General features: G+C 35.3%; 1 protein-coding gene across 7 annotated transcripts in view; it reads left to right on the top strand.

Moving 5' to 3' along the window:
* LOC119639736 (probable WRKY transcription factor protein 1) overlaps positions 1-22,378 on the top strand; it is a 158,061-nt gene that overhangs the window by 92,869 nt on the left and 42,814 nt on the right. For all 7 annotated transcript variants that reach the window (XM_038037360.1, XM_038037359.1, XM_038037361.1 and 4 more), the window contains one exon: positions 10,292-10,538. In XM_038037360.1, the coding sequence (XP_037893288.1) occupies positions 10,292-10,538 (247 nt within the window). The remainder of the gene's footprint in view (positions 1-10,291; positions 10,539-22,378) is intronic.

Here is a 22,378-nt window from a genome sequence, read left to right as displayed (position 1 = left end):
ACGAAACCCCATACCAGCGAAGACATGCTGCATTGATCTGAACAGGCGGCAATGACAAGGAGAAGAAAAAGTAATGAATTTCATGATCGGTATGTATGTACGTTGATGATGCTCGATACTCGATGATACTGACTGGAAAATTGATATTTTATGTAGAGAACGGTCCAAGTCATCGAACTTAATTGATACTTCGCATTATTCGACCATTCTCAGCAACATGCTGTATGTCACTGATCAAAATACTTGCAAGCATTGACTGTATATAGAATTTTACACGGAAGATTTATTAATGATACCAAGTCTGAAAAACAATCATGTGAACTGTAAACAAAAACAAGCTTTTACTTGCTTGTGTTAAAACCATTGAGTCTATAAATTAGAAACAAATAAAAACACCATAGTGGGACACGACCCTTCAATAAATACCCTATATCACTCTACAATTATCCATATATCGATTTTTCAAAATAAGGCGCTGAATGGAAAGTGGTTGAAAAACTGTTTCGATCCGGACCATTTTCAATCTATTCCATCCATTGTCAAATTTCATCAGAGCATCTCAAAACTTGAAGGTTGGACACAAGGAAACAACACGGATGGACATTTTGTGATCCTGAAAATGATTCCGAATCCATCCCTATAATAAACGGGGGGCCTGTCTCAAGTGCATCTGGGTGCTGCATATATCCGCAGAACCTTAATATACTTTTGTACCACCAGCGATGTAGCATACATTGATGATTAATTTATTCTGTGTATTTGATCGATAATCAAGAATTTCTAGTCTTTCACTAAATTAGTTTTTATGAATTTTGTTAATCCTCTTCATAGGTTAGTTAAATAACCGCTAGCTAAGCATCGTGATTTAAAGCAATTTCAGCCGATTACGATGTATTCTCTAGACCTGTGAGAAAATGGGTTAATGGAATGTTTTTCGTAAATTTGAATTTTATCAAACAATTAAAAAAATGTCTTTGTACATCTATTAAAAAATAGAAGAACAGATGGAAAAAGAAAGCTTAAAGAAAATATGAAAAAATTCTATGAGAAGACAACCAAAACAAGGTAGAGAAAAAGCTTCCCTCAGTAAAAAGTTAAAAGAAAACAAAAAATTACCATCTTGGACCACGGCCCACCATTAAATACTCTGCCCATGCCATTTAATAAAGCTACTGCCATAACGAATTTTCAATATAAGGCGCTTTACGGGAAGTAGTCGACAAAGTGTTTCGATCCGAACCATTTTCAATAGCTTTCATCTTTGCGCCAAAATACCTCGGTATAGCAAATTGCAGCAAAATATTTTCAAAATTCCGATCTTGTAAATTGAGTGAACACAGACGGACAAACAGTTAAGCTTAGAATAGAAGACGGATCCACACCAAATCCTTGCATACATCCGCTCAGACTTAGTCCACCCCTGCACTGCAAGCGGAACTCTTTAAACGAAGTTTAAATGAAGTTTTTGTAGCGTTCTAAATGACCTGCTAAACAGGTCTACAATATGTGGGCTGTTCATATATTCCGAACCGTTTTTTCAATTCTAGATGACAACATTACACATAGCGAGCAACCAAAATACCAATGATGTGGCATTCAAGCAAACGTAAAGAAGGATTCGTCTCAACCAGAACAGGAACTCTTTTAATGTCTTCGTAGACATTGCTGTTTTCTCGTCTGATCCAGAGGCAGAAATATCGTTTTGCCCGTAATATCCAGGCAGACCGCCATCCATAATATACATCACCGGTAACGATGTGAAGTTTGTCGTGCATGTTTATCTTGGTCACACGCTCAGTGCCACAACATTTTTTTAAGTGATAATTAATTTTGCTTCCGCTGATATTACCTTAGCTTCTTGCATATGGGAATTCACTTAAAAATCACTCTGAGGAAGAAGCGATTACAATTAAGTTTGCTATCTATTCTTTCAAATAGATTTATATTGACACTAAAGAACGACATTCATTGCGTGATTGTGCATTTAGAGGATTATCAAAGGCTGCTATTGGCCCATGCCCACGCATACTTAGTTGATATCATATCCTAGTATATGCAACTCTTAAGGAAAAGATATCTAACTTTCCATGGCTCCAACTGTCCGAAAGCATGGGAACAATCGAGTGCAGCTAGGCCTCACTACTGATCAGAGTGGGGTTTATTGATCCATACGCAATAAACTGTCTGGAGTCTGGTGCTGCTTAGGCCCCTACTCTGTAGGGATTGTCTAACTCGCCAGGGGGCGTATATTACGCTTAAAGTGGCTTGGGTCACCGCGGGGTTAAGCCATCATGGCAGGAACCCACGTGAAACCCAGGTTACAAATCTGTCCGAAAGCATGACTGGAATGAATGAATTGTCATGGTTGTAGTGATGAACAGAAAAAGATACGCAAATACTTCGACCGCGCTGTAGTTCTTTCAGTTGATATTAGGTAGTGTCTAGGCGACGACAATAATGTATGAAGTGTTGCACAAAGCTTGACAAGGCCCGGAATAACGCCACGTAAGATAATGATTGGTGATTGGGAGGTTGGATGGGAATCGCGGATCACGCAACTGCTTCAGAGTATCAATGATCTATTGTCAATAACTAACTCGATAAACAGGCGTAATGGGGGAAAAGGATGATCAAACTGAAGACCCCAGTCTGCCATCACGGCAACGTTAGACTTTATCCCAAAATTTGCGAAAGCTTAATTAACAAGCTGGATGCACCCATCGTGCAACTCGGTCTTTGTTTTGTTTTACCGCCATGCTCTTCGTCCTTTGTCTTCAAAGCAGCCCTGCAGTACAAAGATTAGGGTCAGGTTTTCCTTAAAGATCACAAAAGCTATGCATTGACGGCGAAGGCCTTGCAACGATATCGCGTTTTACCAGCAAGGTGGCAACAAAAACCTCATTCATAACGCAACATCTTTGGTGTAGTAGGCTTAATTTAATATATAGGAAAACTGTGTTTGAAATTTAATTAATTTAAAAAACGCTACGAAGTTTTTTCTTTGCCTAATATGTTTTTTATAAGTGGTCTGTCTGTGTTAAATATGAAAAACCCAAATCTATCCATATATCTATTCGGTATTAAGCGAATCGCGCTGTTAAGGACGCGACAAAGTATTGACATAAATTTTTTCTGTGCTAAGACCGAAGAAAAAATGTAGAAAAAAAATTTGAATATGTCAGAGTGTGTGATTACAATTGCTATTCATTCAGAATTGTTTTATTTTAAAGAGTTTCCTCCTTTTTTTTTCTTTTTTTTTATTTGCACTATAATAAAAAGTCAACCGCCCCGGGGTGGTCCATTGACATCGATGATGGTTAACATTTGTGTGTAATCAATTGCACTTGAGCAGAGTGATTGCATTCGGTACAATCACGCTGCCTTTAGAAATCAACAATTTGCTATTAATCAACTTGCCATGTGTCAAGTATCCATTAAAAGTGACACTTAACGACGCACACTCATTCTCTTGTAAATTGAAGAATACTAGGGAGCCGATTAGCGTAAACTTTGAACTCACTCTTCTGTGCTTGCGTTTTATGCGTAATAGATTACAACCGTATTCACTTAGGATGGGTGAAAACAAATACACAAAACTTGAGTGGTTCTCATTACACGACTTCTAAGTTTAATAATAAAATTGAATGACTCACTGATCTGAATGTATTCTAAGAAATTTCTAACTACAACTATGTACATAGATGCTTTGCTTTTACAAATAATTAACTTACTGCACAATGAGGTGCACCTAGTATGGTTACTGGGGTATTCAGCGACCGCGGGCGTTGAATGGACTGACTATTTACGGGCCTGAGTGACTCTGTGTGTGATAGGTGCGGAATCTTTGTGCGGCGTACCACGGAGTCATAAGTAAAGGCTAGTATCACGACAACCAGAGAAACAAACCGCAATTGGAAACAGTGTGTAGGACAGTGTAACAGCAAACAAAAAGATTTATAAAATTATCCGCCATAGCGCACAAGCTATTCGAGCTAGAAAGAAGCGGCTCATAGCTGGCTTCTACATGGGTGACGATTCCCTCAAGCATCACCTGGAATACATGGGAATCTGCGACGCAGATTCTGTAAACTCTGCGAAGTGACGATAGAAACGTCCCATCATATCCGAGCGATTACGTGGCCATCGGTACTGTCACTTATCAGATGTTTGGCGGACATTTCACATTCCCGGACGCCGCATGGTGCTCCAAACCGAAGATGGCTCCGGAATTCATACGAATCCTAAAGCGAAATACAATAAATCTGTTAGGTCGCGGTACGGACTGACTACATTATTATAATCAGGCTGCATTTTAAGTCAATGGAAGAATATGCCAATTATATATGCTATCGAAGGATCGTTCATGTTAAATTTATCTTTTCGTTTGTAACATAAGAATACCTTCCGGATTACATATCTTCTCAAACAGTGCCAGATCTTACTTGCCCGCCCATCTATCGAAAGCTCAGAATAAAACAAGGGAAAAGATTATATTCGGCGGTAATCGAATCTCTATACTTTTCGCACCCTACTTTTGGCACTCTACTTTTCACACTCTACTCTTTGATTCCCTTATCACTGGTATTCTTAAGAAAAAATTAATCGCGGTGTCTTCCATATTCATTTTAGAATTAACCCATTTAAGGCAGACAGTATGTCTTCATTTGAGGAATGTACAAAATAGTTTTAAGCATTCTGTCTCGTTCTCTTTTTGATAAATGAGCATAGAACCGTAAAAAAACTGAAGAAAATAAAATTTAATCGCTTGTAATTTTGCTTGGGCATGACGAACTTTTTCCGTTTTCGCATGTAAACAGAAGAGTGTTCCATAAAGTAAACGTGGAAAATTTTCGCCGTCTAACTTTTATCGTTTCTGAGTAACGAGCTAAAACCAACAAATTTTTGTTAAGAAAAGCGGAGTTGCGTTCAGTTTATGCTCCACTGCGGGATTCTGCTTCGACCAATTTGGCCCTGCGTGCAAAAACTTCCAATGTTTCTACCAAATTAAAAGTCGATATCTTGATGTTTGCGATCAAGGGAGTGCCAACAACAAAAACCACGCGGACACACAGACATGGACGGACGGACAGACATCGCTTAATCAATTCAAAATATCACGCAATAAGCTTACAGACATACAACCAGTACGCGTAAATAACTCTAAGTGAAAACCGAAAAGATAGCGATCTAAAACTTGTAGGATCGATTTCTAAAGTGGTCTAAAAGATAAGTTCTGAACGAGCATCTGACACATGCCCACAATTAACAATCTTTAAAATAAATTTCTTAATAAATTTCTTAACTTTACGAGTAGATGGCTGGGAAGCGCTTTCTCCGAAAATATATATGCAATTTTATTAATATTTCGTATAATTTTAAAATCGGCCTATTAGTGGCTTGGGAACCATTGCTGATCTTCTACGGAGGATTATTAAAATTGGACAGCTTTCCGTAGAGTTTCTTGAGATTTCAAGCATTACCCAACTTGACGTACTATAAAACAAATAAAAAAAAAAACTTCGTTTAGTGCTCAGATCTGCACTATATTCGTAGCTCTTTCGTCATTGGTCTGGGACATGTCGGAGTACCAAACCAAAGCGGATCAGTGCGTGTCTCATCAAAGGTTATGCACAGTTCCTCAACGCATTTCTCTCGCATATTTTGTCGTCAATTGGGTCTTCCTGTCGAAGGTGCGAGTCCCTACCTTGATTATGTAACTGTGGGTCATATCGTGGTATAATAATACACATTTTATGAAGAGGTTTAATTTTAGATATATTTACTAATAAGCGAACTGAAGTCTTAGGCTTGAACTTACATCGACGTAGAGAAGAACATAGATCAGAACATCGCAACACCAAAAAGGATGCTTCAAGTGCATATATTCTTGATCAACGTGAAATTCTGAATCGAGTAAGCCATGCTGCTGCTCGTCTGCATATCTGCGTTTTATGTGTCGTTGACATTCCCCTGATCGCAGCAATGGAGATATCGTTTTCAATTTTGGTAAAAAACATTGGAAGTTTTTACACACATGTTATTGTGCGTTGAAAAAAAAAACAAAAGCATGGGACGCTACATGGAGTGCGAGATACGAATTTCCTTATTTTTTAGTTTTAGAGTACTAAGTACTAAGTAGGCTACAAGTCTAATTAACTGTGTATTAGAAATAGCTACTAAAAAGCATGGTCTGCATTATAGAAATTCGAACCCGTAAACATCGACTCCCGAGTCTTCTATTCTCGATTACGTTCTTGCTCTAGCTATGTAAACATAACCTAAGTTTTTAAAAACATTATTCTAGAAGGGGAAGTTTCTGGCCTATTTAAAAACATTATCTTTAAAAGAAATTCTAGGATGTGCCTGACAAGTCGATGAATTCCAAAAAATAGTAGAAACCCTACAAATAACCCAATAATAATAAAATTCTATTTTTCGCAAATCGTAAATTCAAAACAGAAGAACACAAAAGCAACCATTTTTTTTTTTTTTTTTTTTTTGTAACTTCTGCATGAGAAAGCGAGTTAACCGATTTAATTAACGGAATATCAATGTTTCGAAATTAAACAATAATAATAATACATGTATTTGCACAGATGTGTGTAGATATATGTACACATATAACAATGCATGACATTTTAAACGCAATGTCAATAAGTTTTGTACAATAACAATAACAGTAAACAGCACAGATACAAATAGATGTATTTATGCATACATAACATATATATATATATATATATAAGCACTGCATGGATGCGTATAAACAAAAAAAAAAAAGTCTGCTGGAATCGTTAATAGACCAGTATTTTGACACTTGTACATGTATATGTTTGTTTTTGTGTATACATAGAAGTGTTTATATACATATATATATATATATATATGTTAATGTAATGTAAAATTTTGTTATTTGCTTCGGCCCACTTGCTGTCAAACATTTCAAATTGCAACAAAACATAAACACACCAAAAAAAAAAAAAAAAAGAAAATTAATAAAATAGATTCTACTCTACGATGGTTTATAACACAAATATACACACACACACACACACAAACACAAATATAAAAACACAAATGCAAGTATAAACATACTTGTGTATATGCAATATTTTCAGATTCTATGTTAGCTGAGATAAACATGGCAGACAAACAGGCGGACATCGAGTAATAAATGAACAGACTTAACGACAAACCGACAGATTAGTAGTAGAAAAAAAAAAAAAGAAAAAAAAAACCGGAAAAAAAGAAACACTCGCTAGACATAAAGTCTTGTTTAGCTATTTTAACATAATGCAATTGATTACATACATAGCAAAATATATTAACTCAACAATATATGTATGGTTCAAAAAAAACAAAAAAGTAAAATATTCTGCAGTATAGCGTACGAATGACAACCAAGCCAACCAAGCGTACAACCACAAAAATCTGAAAATGTCAAAAGTTGTAACACTTTAAATGTGTTTGAGGTTTGCAGACAGACAGACGGACAGATAAACATATAGCACGTACCGTTTGAACATTTTTAGTAGACCAGCTGCTTGCTAGCTTTTTCCAGTTCGTATTTTGTTTTTTCTTTCTGATTTTTTTTTTTTTTTTTTCTTTTGCAAAATTTTTTTCTCCCAAATTATAGTCAAATCTACTTAGGCGTTAATTTATCGTATTATTGTGATTATTATGGTAAAACATTAACAACTCAAATAAAAAAAGGCAATCAAAAAATTATATTTGTTTTAAAACGAATTTTTGTCTACTTACTTATGCTCCACAATTAAGCAAAGTACATTCAAACGATAAATTTCCTAAAAATATGCAACATTCGCATGGGTAGCCGGGTAGCATGAATAGATAAGAATCGCTATCAAGTCAGTGTTTGTAGATTTCAAATCTCAGTGCGGTATAATACGTTTTACGGTCGTAGCTTTAGTAAGTACTCAGTCAGTGAATGCACACAAACGTTACCTGTTGGGCATGCGCCTACTGCGGCTGCATTCACTTCCTATCTCGTCGTCTTTCCACACATTTTCAAAGACCGTCACCGTGTTGCACGCATAAGAGGCAAACCATATTTATATTCTACAGTACAAACAAGCACAATGTGCTATGTAAGCGTGGGATCATTATTTTTTATACCATTCAGGCAACAATGTCTTAACACAAGCTAAGGGGATGGTTTCCGTTTCAAGACCTTGCGCTTGTATGATCTTCGACAGAGCTTAACTCAATAACATATCAACGTAGCTCGACTTTTGATAATAATAAAGTTCTATGCAGAAATATCTATTTGATTATAAGCGTATCTTGCTGGCGAAAAAATTTAAAGAAAATTTTATTTGTTGCAAACTCCTACACTGTGCTCGTACCGATGAAAAAAGATTTTCGCGAGTCTTTTAAATTAATGAAATCCTATTTGGTTTTTACGCACTTAATATTGAGTTGTAACCTAAAAAGCAAGACAACCGGTTAAGCTCTTTGACAGAGCCCGAAGAAAAAATAGAAGAAATTTAAACGTCATGTTTTAAAACTCGTTTACATAACCGATAACTCGCAAATTGTTTTATAACGAAATTAATATTGAAGAGTTCTTTCAGATGAGATGCAAAATCACAAGAACTATGAGAGGAAATCATGTCATTTTCCAGTCATATTACTAGTGACCGTTCATAACGCCCGCATACGGCTGTTAGATCGAATTAAGATTAACATAAGCCAATATTTCAAGGAGTTTTTCGGCCCAATTTCTAATCAGCTCTGAACTCTTACGCTTGTACTTTGTCACTGCCTGCTTTAGCAGGCTTAGCAAGAACCCTAAACGAGCTGTACAACTGCCATGTTTCTTATCTCGATTGTAAAATATCCACAAATCAGCGAAATTCAAGGCGCTGCAGTACGCTCCTAATGGAGTAAGCAACACATTTTAAGATTAAAAACTTCAAACTTTGACATTATAGTGACGAATATTGGTCAGAAGCGGCGGTAAACTTCTAAGTAAACAATTCAAATAAACAATTTTCTGTTCAAAGTAAACTGTACTTATAACAGTCTTATGCATAAAATGCCAACAAGCGCACGTATGTTAAGTCTAATAGCGAATACCTTCGGTTAGAAGAGACAGCAAAGATATAAAGCACTATCAAGCGAACTATCAAGTCTATAGGTTAAACTGACGCCAACGATCAGGAGTAAGGGCAAGGTTTAAAGTAAACAGTTCCCAGCGCAAAGTAAGCCGGTTTTATAATATTTTTAGGCTTACACTGTCAGCAAGTAGCTGTGTACAAAGCTACTACAAGATATAGTCTACAATCATGAGATTCAAACCCAGACTTGGCAGTGGTGAGTCTAATCCCTTCGTATATGCGATTTCTAGGTTAACCTAAACCTTGAGGATAACTATTATTTATCACGAGTACATATTCGGATGGAACGATTGCCAAAAGTGAAAGATATGTTTGACGCGCATTTTTTTGAGGTTATCGCGAAGATGTTCATGTAAAAGCTCGTAGAAGGATGCGTTAGATATCTACGCATAAGATATCCAAGTTGCAACTTTACACCTAATACATATGAGCTGAGAGAAGTAAAAAGAATAGATTTGATCATGAACTTCTTACATCAAGCATAATAACTGGATTGTGACATTTTCTCTCTCCCGTGCGCCTACAGACAGACAAGCATATAATTGCATATATTTTGAGAATTCCAACAACAAACTGAATATTTATTCACAACTTGTAGAATTTCTTGCAGCTTACTATGATATTCGACGCACATAAGCATTGACAAGCTTAACATGCACGCGCTGTAGGTATAGCGAACAGAAATTAAAGTTTTAATAAAATCAGTTTTCTTAAATCGCAAAACAGATCGAAAAAAATCATAAAATGTATTAAAACTCTACCCAAATATTTTCATATGAATGCTAATACGCAAAGCATTAGTTACATTATCTTACTCTTATATATATATATATATATATATTTACACAGATATTTTAACAAGTGTCTTAAAGATTAATTTTTCAACATTTGACATTTTAATCGAATTTTCAAATTTGAAAATAAGAAAAAAAATAAAAAAAAATATTGAATTCTATTTGACACTAATTCAATGATTTCAAGTGAACGCACACATACATACATATACATACATACATAGGCGCATGCATTGCAGGTAGATTAAAATAAATTCATAATCGAAAGTTTGTCTATAAACAGGACTTAAAAACTTAAAAGTCGTCACAGTTTTTCTTGCATTTTAATTGTAAATGTCTTTCTTCTCTTTGTTGCAGACAACTTGACATCAAAGAGTGCGAGGATGATGATAAAGATGATTTACATAATTTTATACCGCCCACCAATTATATAAAAATTTCTCAAGGTAAAATACAACTAGTACATCAATCTGCTTTATCAGCCGCTACCGCCGCCGCCACCACCATCACAACCACTACAAACACAACAACATTGCAACCTACACAACCATCACCACCATCATTGCCAACATTACAAAACGTTGCCGATAGCAATAAGGATAAGGTGAGTTTATCTATTAAAAAGATTTAAAAAACTTTTCATTAATATATACACACATAACCATTTTTACATATATATATATATATATATATATATATATATACATAATCATATACATATGTATATATCTAATACATAATATATTACATTTAGAAATGGTTTAATGTTCTATCATTTGTACACATACGTATATATACATATACCCTATATACATATTAGCCATTATAACATAATAAAGTACTTGCGCGTAAGTGCTTATAATACAGTAGAGTACTTTCTTAATTCCCTCAATTCTATCCTCTCACACAATATGGTTAAGGTATACTCCGTCTCGTATATAGCATAGTTTTATGCCCCATAAAATATACTTTGAATTATTTACATTTAAATGCTTATGAAAATGAAATGCTTTCAAAACTTGGCAAAAGAATCTCTTATGTTCTGATTCAAATCAAAAATTGCTTTAATAAGCCTGCAGTTTGTGTAGCTTTTGTTCATTCATTCTAGCATGTTGATGATGTAAAATCCCCTTCACTCTCCTTGCAATCACTCTTATCTTGTAAAGAAATATTTATATCGTTTCTTGCATATTTTGTAGTTCGTAAATTTTTAAATAGTTGTGAAGAAAATATCATTCTTTTGAAAGACTTTCTCTCTAATTCTATTAATTTGATAAAAAGCAAAGTATTTCTCCTCTTCACGGCATAACACATTCCGCTTCTGTAGATATTGTGGGGTAAGAAAGCATACTTTTGGGCTTTCGATGCTTTTCGATTTTATAACTATTTTGGCAAGTGAGAATAATGATGCATGAGACAAAGTCTTTGTGCGACTAAGCACTTCTCATACTAATGTGTCGTCATTTCTTCCCTGTCGACTTCTCTTTTCTAAAACTCTCCTACAATACATGCTATTAGAGTAGGCGTTTCTCGTTCCTCTATAATCTCGGTTCGATGTTTTTTTTTTCTTTTTTTTTTTTTATTTTGTGCAATAATGTTCACGTTCCTAGCCTTAGTCTTGTCGTTAAGATTTTGCCCAGAATTTTCCGTCACCGGCAATCACTTTATGTGAAATTTTGCGAACATAGTTTTACGCAGTTAAACCAATTTCTTCTGTCGACCACATTGCCAGCACAGAGTGCAGAGTGCGCGAAGACTTAAGATCAGCCCATCAAGTAAGAAAGTTTCGTCCACTGTTCTGTCTTCATTAATATTTTTGCACCTGAATTTCTTAAGTGTAACCGGCTATTGAGTGTCTGCTGGACAAAAAGATTAACCGCTCCATTGTTACCGAACTAAATGGCTTTACAACGGCAAACGGATCTATACGATACAAGGTTCAATCATCTGACTGAAATTTTTCTGTCAGGCCTCGTCATTTTTTGTTATTTTTAACATTTTGTTAAACAACACTGACAGCCACAATTATTAATACAAATTTTCTATGGTGATAGTCTTATATATTAAATGAAATTAAAAAATTACTTATCTTACACAAAGGGCAATACATTATTTTCGGGAAAGCCCATCCATTAGATACCGTATACTAATGTGATTCTTAAGCAAAGTTTTTTCCATTAGGCAAGAGAGCATGCTACTTCCCCACCATTATGTAGGATGGGAGCCGAAACATAAGTCAAACTTAGCAAAACTGATTTCTTGTCAAAGATCTTATTCACTTTTCTTCGTCATAATAAAAATTAGTCCTTGTTACCATATAGAAGCTTACCTTCCGTGAAATTCTTTTTACATTGTAAGCTGTAGCACATAGACTTATATGATCCAAATTTAGCATAATTAATAATTTGAAAAAGTTTTTGCCATACAAAGGCCTATTACTTTTAAGAATGGCATGAAATGGTATGGAAGGCTGGGCGAATTTTTTACACCTAGTCAGAATTTTAAAACACTACCGCTTAGCAGCAATTCAAGAGCAATTTCAATCAGAAATAGGTTATCGAACACTTTCACGCACGCTTGGAGCCTTTTTTGTCTCTAATACTCAGACCAATATTATTAGCTGTCGTTAATAGTATTCCGCTGCAATGGTTTTATTGCGTTAGAACCGCTCATAACAGTACTAAAAATGGTTCGAATCGGACTACTTTTTCGATCACTTTCCATGTAACGTCTTATTTGGCAACACCTGTATGTGAATAACTGTAAGGCGATGTAAGATCTCTGATGGTGAACTGCGACCCTTTATAATGCTCTTAATTGCTTTTGCTTTTTTTTTTTTAAAAAAAAGAGAAGCAACACTTGCAGGACGTTGCACGTAGAGGCTCGTTTTTAAAAGAGGCGTCCTCCGTTCAGAGATTTCCGACTGTAATTCGGCATTATGCCTAAGGCATCATGCTTTCATTAGAAAGAAAACAGAAAAAGGTCATAGATAATTATGCTTAAATGAAACTTACTCTAAATGGAAAAATCTCTTAATACATTTGCTGCAAACTGTTATGTGATAAATGAACATCTGTACGGTGAACAACATTTTCACTCCAATTTAGCAGATCAACGGCGACAAAAGAAGAAAGTATCGCTTGATATGAAGATGGAGACTGCTCGTGCTTGACATATATCGGACATTATTTTCATTAATATATATCTATGTATATGTCTGTATATATGAAGACATCACGTTTTAAAGTAACATAAATTGGCTTTGATTTCTTCGTTGCAATAAAATATACTTGCAATGCAATAGCAATGCAAGCACTTAACATTAACATTTTAAACAACTTCTTCGTTAGTTGTTTAAACGTAATAAATATTAAATTTTAGTTTTACTGTCACCATGTCAGGTCTTAAATAATAAACTCTTTGAACAGTTTGATGGGCAAAATAGAATAACTTCACGTTTCGTTCGTTCTTAGTGCTTTTTCTTTGTCTTTTTCCTTCTTTTTTTTTTTTTTTTTCTTCACTTTTCTTCCTTCTTTATATATGTGTGTGTATTTATCAGAAATCCTAGACATGTTTCATGTTTCGTAACTTTTGTCGGTTCCTAGCAAACAGGAATTTTCTATAAAATGATTGTCATCTTAAACATGTCAACATATGGAAAAAGTATATTTAACTTTAGCTTAAACAAAAGAGCCGCCAATAACAATCATTTCCAATATTGATAGGAATACAAAGAGAAAATCAATATTCTTCTGTGAATAAGAAAACCTCATTTAATTTCCTACTGAACTGGACTAACAAATGACGAGCAAATTTAATTCAGTTCATTATATTTCTTCTTTAATTTTATACCATTTTTTCCGAAACACTTGTTAAAATGAAAAAAAAAATATATAGAATTTTTTTTCTTGTAAAAATACTTGATTTTTAAAATGCATTTTTCTTTTACCTTCTTTGTAATTCCAACTCGCTCGCTCGCTCTCTCTCTCTCTCTTTCTTTCTCTCTCCCTATCTGTATCTCTGTCCTGTACATAACAACGGCGGATAAAATTACGTACAAAGCTATCATCAATGGGACAAAGGCATACTTGGTGCAAACATAGTCCCATGGATGCCTACACAAACTCTTTGTTAAAATAACACTCACGTAATTGAGAATTTGTTACTAAAGCTGAAAACTTGTAAAAAAATTACAAGAAAAAAAAAAAAATATATATATATACGTGCATATAAACACACACACTCACACACCTATATAAGAAAAAAGAAAATAAAACGTAAAAAACAAAAGAAAAGCATATGACAAGTGCATTAACTTACATACACACACGCGAGGATTAATGCCTGCATTCATCTATAATACGTTTGCCTTCTTTCCGTTGAAATTAAATCTCGTTTGAGTATATTTATGTCTGAAAAAATTTTTTTTTTCAAGATTTTTTTCTTTAATATTTACTCTACCAATTGTTGTTGTTTTTGCTGATTTTTCTTTTCTGTTGCCTTTTTCATTCATTCATTCATTCATTCGTTCATTCATTCATTCATTCGAATATTTACGGGCAAGGTAATGATAGCAGAATAAGAATTACATAAAAGATACATAACTCTTACCCCCAACTAACCATTCGCACGTGAATGTGTGAATGTGCAGGAACATATCGGCAACTACTTTTGATCTTGAATGAATATCGGCCCTTTTAGTGAAGTGGCTTACATCTCAATGACAACCATCAAGTGGCAAATTTATTCTTATTGAAAATCACTTATTAAGCGTAAACGTGAAAAAAAAAGTAGAAGAAATCCTCACGCTTCCATGCAACGTGTAACAATCATGCGATTGTTTGCCGCAGCCATGAGAATGTTGACCTACTGATTAGTATGTAAGAGCTACAAGTCCTAATTTTTGAAAATTTGTTCATCAGAAGGTGGAAGAAAATTTCATCATGTTTAAGAACAAATAAAAGTGTGATTAAATGGACTTACGACTAAGAGTGGGCATCAAAACATCTAAAACAGGAGCAGTTGGAGCAGAACTAAGCTGCTTTCCTTGAAAGCATATCTGCTCTTCAAATAAACGGAGAGGAAGAGCTCTCGATTTAAGAAGATGTCTCCCAGTAGCACCGTCTAACCCTTAAAGCGCTGTAGCGCTGCAGTAAGATAACCGCAACTTTAAGCGAAAATATGTTTCGCAAACGATTTAAAGTACACCGGACACAAGGGTTCGCCTTTAAGTCTTATATCTGCTTGAGTAGGCGAGCGGTAGACTTTACTTTAATCAACTCTCAGTCGATAAGGAAATAACTGTCGCCGATTGGGCACATACCCACTAGGCTGCGATCTACGGCTTCCTATCTCTTTCCTTTATCCGTCACCATGTTAGACGAATATGGGACACTCCCCAAGTTATTGGTCATTTTAATCCAACACGCACCGCACCGATCGTCCCTATCAATGCGCATTTAAAAGTCTTCAACTTTTCTCTTAATTCAATTCTCTTAGTTCAATTTACGGACCTATTTTTACTGAAACCCGTCAATTTGGCGAGTAAGTTTTGTGGATCGTCCCAATCGTGAAAACAAAGAATGAAAGGAAAATCTGAAAAAATTATCGGCGTTTCTTGCGGTTTTTCGTAGTTTCTTCTACATTGTGTGCATGTATGTGGACCGCTCTCGCCCATTTCTTAACCAAATATTCCTAATGGATTAGGAAATGTTTATGCCAAAGTTCAGCTTCCTCTTTATCCTTATGGCTGCCACGACTCACACAAGTTACCCGTCCATTCGATGGATTTCCATGAGTACCAGGTATATCACATCTAGAAACAGGAAAGGGGGTGTGTCCCGAATAAAAAGCAAGGCATATATATTTGCCTCCCTAACCCTTAAAAGCCAACACACAACATCTGAAGATATTTGCTTCCTTATGCAGAATTTTTGAGCTTGAAATGGCAAGCGCAAGAAATTGTCGCCTGCCGTACGCGTAGTGCATTTTCAAGTGTGTTCAAGAGACCACTGTAAATTTTTCGGAAAAACATTCTTTGTTTTTTTTTATTAGCCTAAATGATTTGTTGAATGATCAAAAATAATATTAAAAAGCAATCGGGGGCCTAGAAAAATTTTAAATTTTCAAAAAAGTTTGATTTTTCGAACATAATTGTTGGGCAATATACGAGCACTTCAGATATTTAAGTGCGTTGTTCTCGAAAAACAATTTTTGAGAAGAGAAAGCAACATAACTGAAACAATTTTCATTGTTTTAATTTGATTTAGTTACAGTAGAGAAATAAGAAGGGTTTTGTTCGAAAGTTGAACCTTTCATCTGAACCCTCGCTAATCACTCAAATATCAATAATTTGAAAAAGTCGTACGTGTTTCTCTAGATGTAATTAAACAGATTAAATGTTTTTCCTTTTAAATCCAAATCTCGATCAGTTACACTGCTTGCTCTAGAGCCGCTTACCCTCTCTCACTCTCTTGAAAATCGCTAAAGTGGTGACATTTTTTATTTTTTCTATCAACTAAGGTACGTTTAGCAATCTTCTCCAATAGTATTATTATGGTATCACCTTTCCATCCTTTAAAAAAGCAAAAGATAGTTGAAACAAAATCCCTTTCTCAAGCTGTCGTTACCGCTTAAAAGAAATTTTTCGTCCTGCCATGCTGCCCTCTTTTCAGATAAGTTACTCTTCAAGTAATTATTTGAAGGCATATGTGGATCTTAATGCCCCTGCCGCCTTTTACAAAGCAATCATCAAATTTCCAAAATTTTTTGCAAAGCTCGACTTTAGTCATCAACGCAGTATACCTGAAGGTTGATGATCGCAATGACTCCAAGATCTTTAAAATAATTTTTGGTTTTCTCATTATTTAACGCAGCTCTTTCCTCCTGTTCAGGTATCATAGGGACTAAGTAAGGAAGCATTTTGTCTGCAAAATACGACTTTAGTTATAAATAAAACCCCATCTAATGGTTATATAATTAACCTAACGTATTCTAAAATTCTAATGCTATTTTCATAGAACGATTTCTCAAGGTCCTTCAGTTTCCACAATGATTTCCTCGCTTGATTGCAGTCTTTTTCTTGAAGCACACTTTTGCGATTTGGAAGCAGATAACAGTCGACGCCAAGACGTGGTATGTGGGAAAGCGATTCAAAGTTCAATTCGCGCAATTTTGTATTGGTATCCCTCAACTTAGAGTACTGTGAGGAACCGCGATACCAATTTGAAAAACACTTTTCTCATCTCCAAGTTCCATGTTCAAGTAAAATAATGAATAAACTGCTTTTCGGGAAAACTTTACAATATCAGGCATGCTTCACAACCTGACTCGTCTTTCGCGAACAATTTTCAAGATTTTTTTGATAGTTTCCGGTGTAATCGCATCACTTGAGCGCGCACGCTTCGCTTAAAATCAACAAATCGGCAACGAATTACTGTTTTTGACATAGAAGTGTTACCATAACACTCTTGAAGCTGACATTAATTTTTTGAACAGGACCTTTTCCTATTCAAAAGCAATTTAATTAACGCATAAACGTAGAATTTTTACCACAACAAAGGCGCAGTCACTCAAACCATTGTCCAAACTCACAAATAAACGGCCAAAAGGGCAAGGAACTGTGACCGGTATGGTTGGAGGCACAGTACTTTCTAAAAATACTATGAATTCCTTCTTACCGACGAGATTAGTCAGTTCCAGGAGTTATTGACAGTGCATAAGTACATTATATCGTTGCTTGAAGACGCTTAAGTGTCTTAAACAGCTGCAAATGCATCATGTATGTAGCTTAGCATATACAACACGTATTCACTTTCTGTTAAGCGTGAGCAACAGACAGGTGTTAAGAAAAAGGTAAATTTACTGTCGGGTCATACCTAGTATCATTGAAGCTGTCAAAAATATACGACCAGAAAGTATACTATACCACCAGAAAAGTATACTATACGACCAGAAAGTATACTATACGACCAGAAAGTATACTATACGACCAGAAAAGTTTACGTATGTGATATCGCCTAAGAATTTTGTTTTCCTGGCCGCCATTGTCAACCTTCCATGTTATAAAATCGACTTTTTTTAATAGCTTTTTTTGGTATCAAAAATTTTGTCCCGCAGATAGATTTTTAGTGTCGTAGTGTTCTGAGGACAATTTTCGACAATCACCAGCAAAAGCTAAAAAGGTCATTGTATAGCAGATACACCGCGTAATAAAGTACTTTTAAACCATTTCCAGAAAGAATTGGTTACATTTATTAGACATATGTAAGTAAGGCCAACATCCTGTTTAGAAAAGAACGATAAACAAAAAAAAAAACAAAAAAAAAACAAAAAACAATACTAACTATGAGAGCAAAATACTTTGCGAAAGAAAAGGATAGGAGAAGTAAGCTTTACGCTTGAATAGATTCCATTGTTTGTATTGTTGTTGTTGTTGTCTCGAAAACGGCTAAAGCAAGTAAGAACAACTAACTGCGAGAAGCTCTCAACTAAATTCTTATGCATTCGCCTTTGTTGTTACTGTGTTGCTGCTGTTTGGTGCTGTTGCTACTGTTGCTACTGCCATTGCCGCCATAGTTGACAGTGGAAAACCAACGACAACAAAAACTTAATGTACGTACATCGTTCATGCAAACTTTCGGCCAAACATGTGAACATAGTTGAAAAATTGTTTTTTTTTTTATTTTCTTCTTACAAATGTTGGGATATTTTTGTTTGACTTAAACAAGAATCGAGCAGCAGCAGCAACAATAACAACAACAAAAATATATACCCACTTGTACAGCTTTTTAACGATATTTTAATGTTAGTGTGTATTGTGTTAGTGTGTATTTTATTTATTCTTACTTACTCCTCTCTCAGTTAGCTAAAAGACATTGCATTCGTGTGTTTATTATTTTACTAAACAAAGTATGAGTGCCGCCGCCACGTTTTACGTCTCTGAAAATTTTTTGCGTAGTTCTTATAGGAGTAGTTAAAACACGTATGAAGTTTGCCATTTCATGTGAGGTTCGTGGAGTACGCATATATGCGTCTTATTATCAAGACTGCAGAGCTAAGATTTTTACGAATGCCAAACCAGATCAGATGAACCAGGCGTGAGAAGTGGTACATGCACTTAAGGTTTAAAATTACGTGACGACGGTTAGGATCAATGTGCGTGTGTGTGTCCGTGAAAAAAACAAACGCTGAAACAAATATCGAAGGCAATCAGATCATGTTTTACCTAATGAACACTAGAGGTCCACACTTGAACTAAGCTTGAATGTTTGCGGCTACAAGGCTACAAGGATTTTATCATAATACAATAACAAGTGATAGGAGTTTACGTAATCGACCTAAACTGAATAAAAAAAAAAAGAAAAAAAAATCCCTGCTATTCTTGTCGGGTTCTAAAGAAATTGTACGCATAGAAAAGTAGTTGAATTCATGCCTTCGTTCGTTTGTTATTTAGTCTCAGATTGCCGTCAATTGACGCCGCCGACATAACATCAAACAATGTTGTGTTTGTCGTTAGCTAAAGTTCATTGAACGCCACATAATTTACTCCATTATATCGTTTTCCTCCACACTCTTCTCACTCTCCAGCATCTGCTAACTTTTACTCTTTTAATTGTATGCGAGCATCAACTTTCTATTGTAAAACATTTTTAGAAATTTTAGTGTTACTTGAAAAAAAAAAAAAAAAAAATATACGCGACTTTTGTTTGCAACTGTCTAGAAGGTTTTCTATGTAAATGACAAAAACAAAAAAAAAATATACAAAGTTTTTAAAAATATTTTTTTTTTTTTTTTTTTTTTCAAGATCTAAGGACAAGTTAGAAAATTTGTGAAAAAAAAAAAAATTGAAAAAAAATTATTTTTCTAATTAAAGTAAGCTTTTATAAAATACATTTTGGAAACTTTTTTAAGACCTATGTATGGAAAAACTTTTTTGGCGAATGTTTAAAAGTGTCGCTTCGCTGTACTGAATTTCCATGAAGGAAAAGAAAATTCTTTTTTGGACATTTCTAACGAAAACTGAAAGGAACAGCTTTTTAAACTACTGTACTCTACGCCTGTTACGCTACAAGCATATATTAAGTTGGTGCGATTGTATGCAACACCCAGAGAGTTAAGGTAGACCCACCTTTTGTTAAATCGAACAATCCCGAATCAGTTTCGGATGCAATTTAAACATGTCTGTCCATGTGTCATTCTTCTTTTCTGCGTTCAACTGCCAGATCGGTGCCATAAGACAGTTTAATGAAATTTTGTACCCCGACATGTTTTGACCCAAAAACTATCGTTCATGAAAATGGCTCCAATCGGACTATATACTGGATAGATGCTTGTACGTGTTTTGATCATTTTTTCATTTGAAAAAGGCATTTATTGAGAAAAATTCCTACATTATATATATAAATCAAAATCAAAATATTTTCCATAATTTTCTACAATTTCTTCTCATCTTCCTGGCAACGTGGTTATGCCGTGCCAGCCAAGCCATCTTGCGTCGATCTGAACAAGTGACAATGGGAAGAGGCTATGTCTGGTGAGCACGCCGGGTGCGGCAGAACTTCCCATTCAAGCTACAACATTGTATCCTTGACAACTATTGGAAAATGTGGCCGTTCAATTGACATCGGTAGACATCTGCGGAAACAGTTTGAGTCAGTTTTAGCAACTCATAATGCATTGCACCTTACTGATCCCACGATGTATACAGTGCAACTTGACGACCTTGACTATTCTGCTGGATGGCTGTCATGGACTAATCCTCGTCTTTTTACGCTTGGCATTGTCACCACACCACAAAACATTCTTGTGTTTTTGTTTGGCAAACAATAAAACTGGAACGTTGGCGATTCTATGGTTAGCATGCACTGCATGCACTTTGTAGCTCAATAATATTAAATGGAAAGCTCTTACGTTTGGTAGAGACACGTCGAGATCATCAAATACAACTGTTGTTAATCATTTTCACCAATAGATAGCGCTGATGCAAAATACTTGCAATCACTTAATAGTAACAATTAGTAACGATTGCAGGGTGGTGTAGGGCATTTAGTGGTGGCCCCTGGCCAACCACAGTGGGTTGTTTAAGGTCCCTACAAACACTTGTTCACGTTTACAAACAGAGAAAACCTTTGTAAACCAATTTCTTCAGCACCTTTTCATGAAGACAATCTATGTATGCTGCTTTGTGCTCCTTTTAATATTGTGTCCACAAGTAGAACGGTCGCATAGAAAACCAACCGAATCGACCCAACCAACAACAGCCAAAAAAGAAGCAGAATAGTTTTGTGACTTCCCAAGTCTGCTTCCTCCTTCCTTTCTTCTTTCCTTAGAACTTGCTTCTACTTTTTTTAGCTTTTCTCGTTGTCCGCAATGCATTAAATTTGATACACAGAATTTTTGAAACCCATCACGCAAAGTAGGTTTCCTCACATCTCTTTGCAAGCGTGAACAGCAGCGTAAAATATATTTCAAAGTTACATTTTTAATTCTGCTGACCTACTTTATTACGTAAGAGTTCTTCAACAGAAGTGGTATGAGTTCTTTTTTACTCTCTTCGTCTCTCTTTGCAATTCTACAATGGAGTGGCAGAATAGACATGACCAGTGTGTAAAAATCAGTGTGTAAGACTTAATTTTATTTTTTTTTACTTCGCCTGCACTCATCTAATCATTTTCTCAGATAATGCTCAACCTTTGCTCTCAGCGATTCAGTGAATAAACTGTACTTCAGTGAGAAACTTTTCTATTCATTGTGAGGTTAATCTACAAAATAGTCACGAGTGATCTCTGTATATTCCACAAAAGTGACTGTCTGGAGTGATTTTTAGCTCAATGGCATCATCGGTTCTAATGCTTTTGAAAATGCGAAACGAGATCCGTTTTTACTGGGAATAACGAGCGCGGTAAACTGATTTTAGTGAACTCTTCCACAGTTTGGATTATACCACATAGACATAGATATGACGATGTCGATTTATCACATGATAAGTTTACTTGGCCGATAATTTCAAGAACCTCTGACAACGAATGTCTTATCGGAATATTTGAAGTCATTGACTTCTAACAAAAAAAGTAAATTCTGTTCACACATTAAAGGCAAAAGCAATCGAACAAAGTGCTCGATGCTCGGTGTTCATGATTTAGTTCGAATATGCTTCAAATTGAAAAAGTATTTTCTTATCTCCCTTAATACTGTTAGGGTTTCTACACTCATTACCGAAAGGTTGGATGTACATTCATGTTGTCTAAATATTTTCAACACCCGCAAGTTAATTTCAGAGAGCCCGTAAAGCATTCAGCATTGAACTCTGAATCGATTCAAGCATGTCCGTCTGTCCGTTTATACCACGTCAGTGGTAAACAAAGTCCAAGCTAGAATTATAATGACCTCAAATTGAACGGAAACATTGGATGTTGTTGTAGGCAAGTTGCTCTAAACTTATCG

Source organism: Glossina fuscipes, unplaced genomic scaffold (assembly GCF_014805625.2).
Source record: "Glossina fuscipes isolate IAEA_lab_2018 unplaced genomic scaffold, Yale_Gfus_2 113, whole genome shotgun sequence".
NCBI lineage: Eukaryota > Metazoa > Arthropoda > Insecta > Diptera > Glossinidae > Glossina > Glossina fuscipes.
This window is presented reverse-complemented; position numbering and strand designations above follow the sequence as displayed.